Genomic DNA, 2,745 nt, shown 5'->3' with positions numbered 1-2,745 from the left:
GTTCTATCTGCTTTTGCTTTGTTTATTTTAGCACTCTATTATTAAGTACACAAACATTTAGAAATCTTATTTCCTCTTGATAAATAGACCCATTATAATATTATGAAATTACCCTCTCTATCCCAGTTTATATTCTTTGCTCTGAAATCTAATTTGCCAAAATTAAGATAACCACCTCAGATTTCTTTTGATTAAAGTTACTATGGTATATGTATTGTATCCATCCTTTTTATTTTTAGCCTAGCTGTGTCTTTATATTTAATATTTATTGCAAGTTTCTTATAGACAGCATATAATAATGTCCTGCTTTTGGGATCCTTGGGTGGCTCAGTCGTTGAGCGTCTACCCTCGGCTCAGGGAGTGATCCTGGGGTCCTGGAATCGAGTCCCACATCTGGCTCCCTGCGGGGAGCCTGCTTCTGTCTCTGCCTCTCTCTCTCTCTTTCTCTCTCTCTCTCTGTGTGTGTGTGTGTGTCTCTCATGAATAAATAAACAAAATCTTTAAAAATAATAATGTCCTTTTTTATCTAATTTGACAATCTGTACCTTTTGATTAGAATGTTTACACCATTTATATTTAATGTTATTTGTTTGTTTGTTTTATTTAAGTAGGCTCCATGGAGCTCAACACAGGGCTTGAACTCACAACTCTTAGATCAAAACCTGAGCTGAAACCAAAATCAGATGCTTAACTGGCTGAGCCACCCAGTGCCCCTTTAATATGATTTTTAAATATATTTGGGTTTAAACAGACCATATTGTTAGTGTTCTTCTATATACTCTATCTGTTCTTTGATTACTTTCTCTTTTTCTGCCTTCTTTGAGACTGAGCATTTTTTATTATTTCATTTTATCCCTTTTAAAAGCTATAAATTTTTATGCTATTTTAATTGTTACTTTAGGGTTTATATCACACACTTTAAAAAATTGATCACAATTTGCTTTTAGGTGATATTTTATCATTTCTTTTATAATATAAGAAAAATACAGAATTTCGTTACAAAATTCTTTAAAGGAAAGGTTCCAATTCTCTTCTACCGGCCTTTATGCTTTTGCTTTCATATATTTTATTTATGCATGTTATAAATTCCAGTGCATTCTTCCTTTGTATTTAAGAGTTATCTTTTAGGGGATCCCTGGGTGGCTCAGCGGTTTAGCGCCACCTTTGGCCCAGGGCATGATCCTGGAGTCCCGGGATCAAGTCCCACATCCGGCTCCCTGCATGGAGCCAGCCTCTGTCTCTCATGAATAAATAAATAAAATCTTGAAAAAAAAAAGAGAGCTATCTTTTAAAGAAAAGTGTTTAAAGTGAAAAATAAAAGTCCCTATATTTACCCATGTAGTTACTGTTTCTGTTGTTTTCCCTTTCTGTGTGCAGATCCAGGTTTGCATCTGATATAATGTACATCCACCTGAAGGACTTCTCTTAACATGTCTTAACATGTCTCTGTGTAAAGAATTATTACACTTGTGTATGCATGAAAAAGGTAATTTTTAAAAATAAGTCTTTAAATTGTTTTTGTTTGTTAATTTCAAAAACCTCACTAGTTGAATAGAGTTTAATACAGGTATACATAAAAGGAAGCCCCATTAGGGTTTCATTAGGATGAAATGGGATTAGCTTTGTAGTTCTCATAATCCTCTTCACAGAAGAATGCAATTTCAGTTTCATTGTTGATTCTAGCTTTCAGATTACTACCTTCTTTTAACAGGGGTCTGTCATTTTTCAAACTCAACACAAGTTAATCTGTCTTTAATTTACTGCTTGATGAGTTGTCTTTAGTTTATCATATTTATAATTTCTGAATGGTGGTGCAGGCTGGTCCTTAAAGAGGCATCTTGCTTTAGAAATACTCTAAGTTCCAAAAAATAAATAAATAAATAAATAAAATAAAAAATAAAAAGAAATACTCTAAGTTCCTTTACATTGTGCTCCAAATTAACTCCATGATCTACTACAGGTTTGTAATTGTGATTCTCAGATGAATGAATGAGACAAACTGTAATGGTCACTTCTCCAGAAGTCATGTGAAGAAATTCCTTTTGATCCAAAATTTCATTCACAGGTAGGTTCCCTAAGGAATCCCAGACATATGTGCACAAAGGAAAACTCAATTCATATATTTTGCCCATTTGATTTTACTCTGACACTCAGCAAATGAGGGCTGTATATAGTCAAAATTGCTATCCCAATATTCTTTTTTGAAGACTGTTTTTGATTGATATGTAATTTGAGGTTAATAGATTTTTTTTCTTTCAATGCTTTAAAGATCTTGCACCTCTATTTTTTTCTTCTATTGTTTCTAGTGAGAATTGTATAGCTTTGTTCTTCTGAACATACAGCAGAAATTTTCTAAGTGATTTTGAGATTTTATCACTGGTTTAAGCAATTTGATTATCATGTGACCTGGTATAATTTTCTTCATGTTTCTTGTACTTAAGGTTCTTTAAACTCTTGATCTATATATTCGTAATTTTCACTGAATTTGGATATATTTCAGCTACTTTTTCATCAAATATTTTTTCAGTCTCCCAATCCTCTTCTTAGAAGACTCTAATTATTAGCTGCTTAAATCTGTCTCATAGTTCACCAATGCTTTTTAATTTTTAAGTATTTTTTTCTTTGTTTTTCATTATGAATATTTTCTATTGCTATGTCCTCAAGTTTATTAATATATATTTTGTGCTTTATTATCTAATCTTCTGGTAATCCTATCCAGTGTGTTTTTGATCTCAGAAATCATAA

The 2,745-nt window shown here is 32.2% G+C and overlaps 1 protein-coding gene across 1 annotated transcript; it reads right to left on the bottom strand.

The window, feature by feature from the left end:
• Positions 1-1,600: 1,600 nt before the first annotated feature.
• Positions 1,601-2,027, bottom strand: LOC112925898 (UPF0538 protein C2orf76-like). Its single transcript, XM_072732045.1, is given in 3 exon segments — positions 1,601-1,761; positions 1,764-1,795; positions 1,903-2,027. Coding segments are annotated over 3 exon segments (318 nt in total).
• Positions 2,028-2,745: the final 718 nt, after the last annotated feature.

The sequence above is a fragment of the Vulpes vulpes genome, chromosome 12 (assembly GCF_048418805.1).
Source record: "Vulpes vulpes isolate BD-2025 chromosome 12, VulVul3, whole genome shotgun sequence".
Lineage (NCBI taxonomy): Eukaryota > Metazoa > Chordata > Mammalia > Carnivora > Canidae > Vulpes > Vulpes vulpes.
The sequence above is the reverse complement of the archived record's forward strand: the minus strand, read 5'-3'. Positions and strand labels throughout refer to the sequence as shown.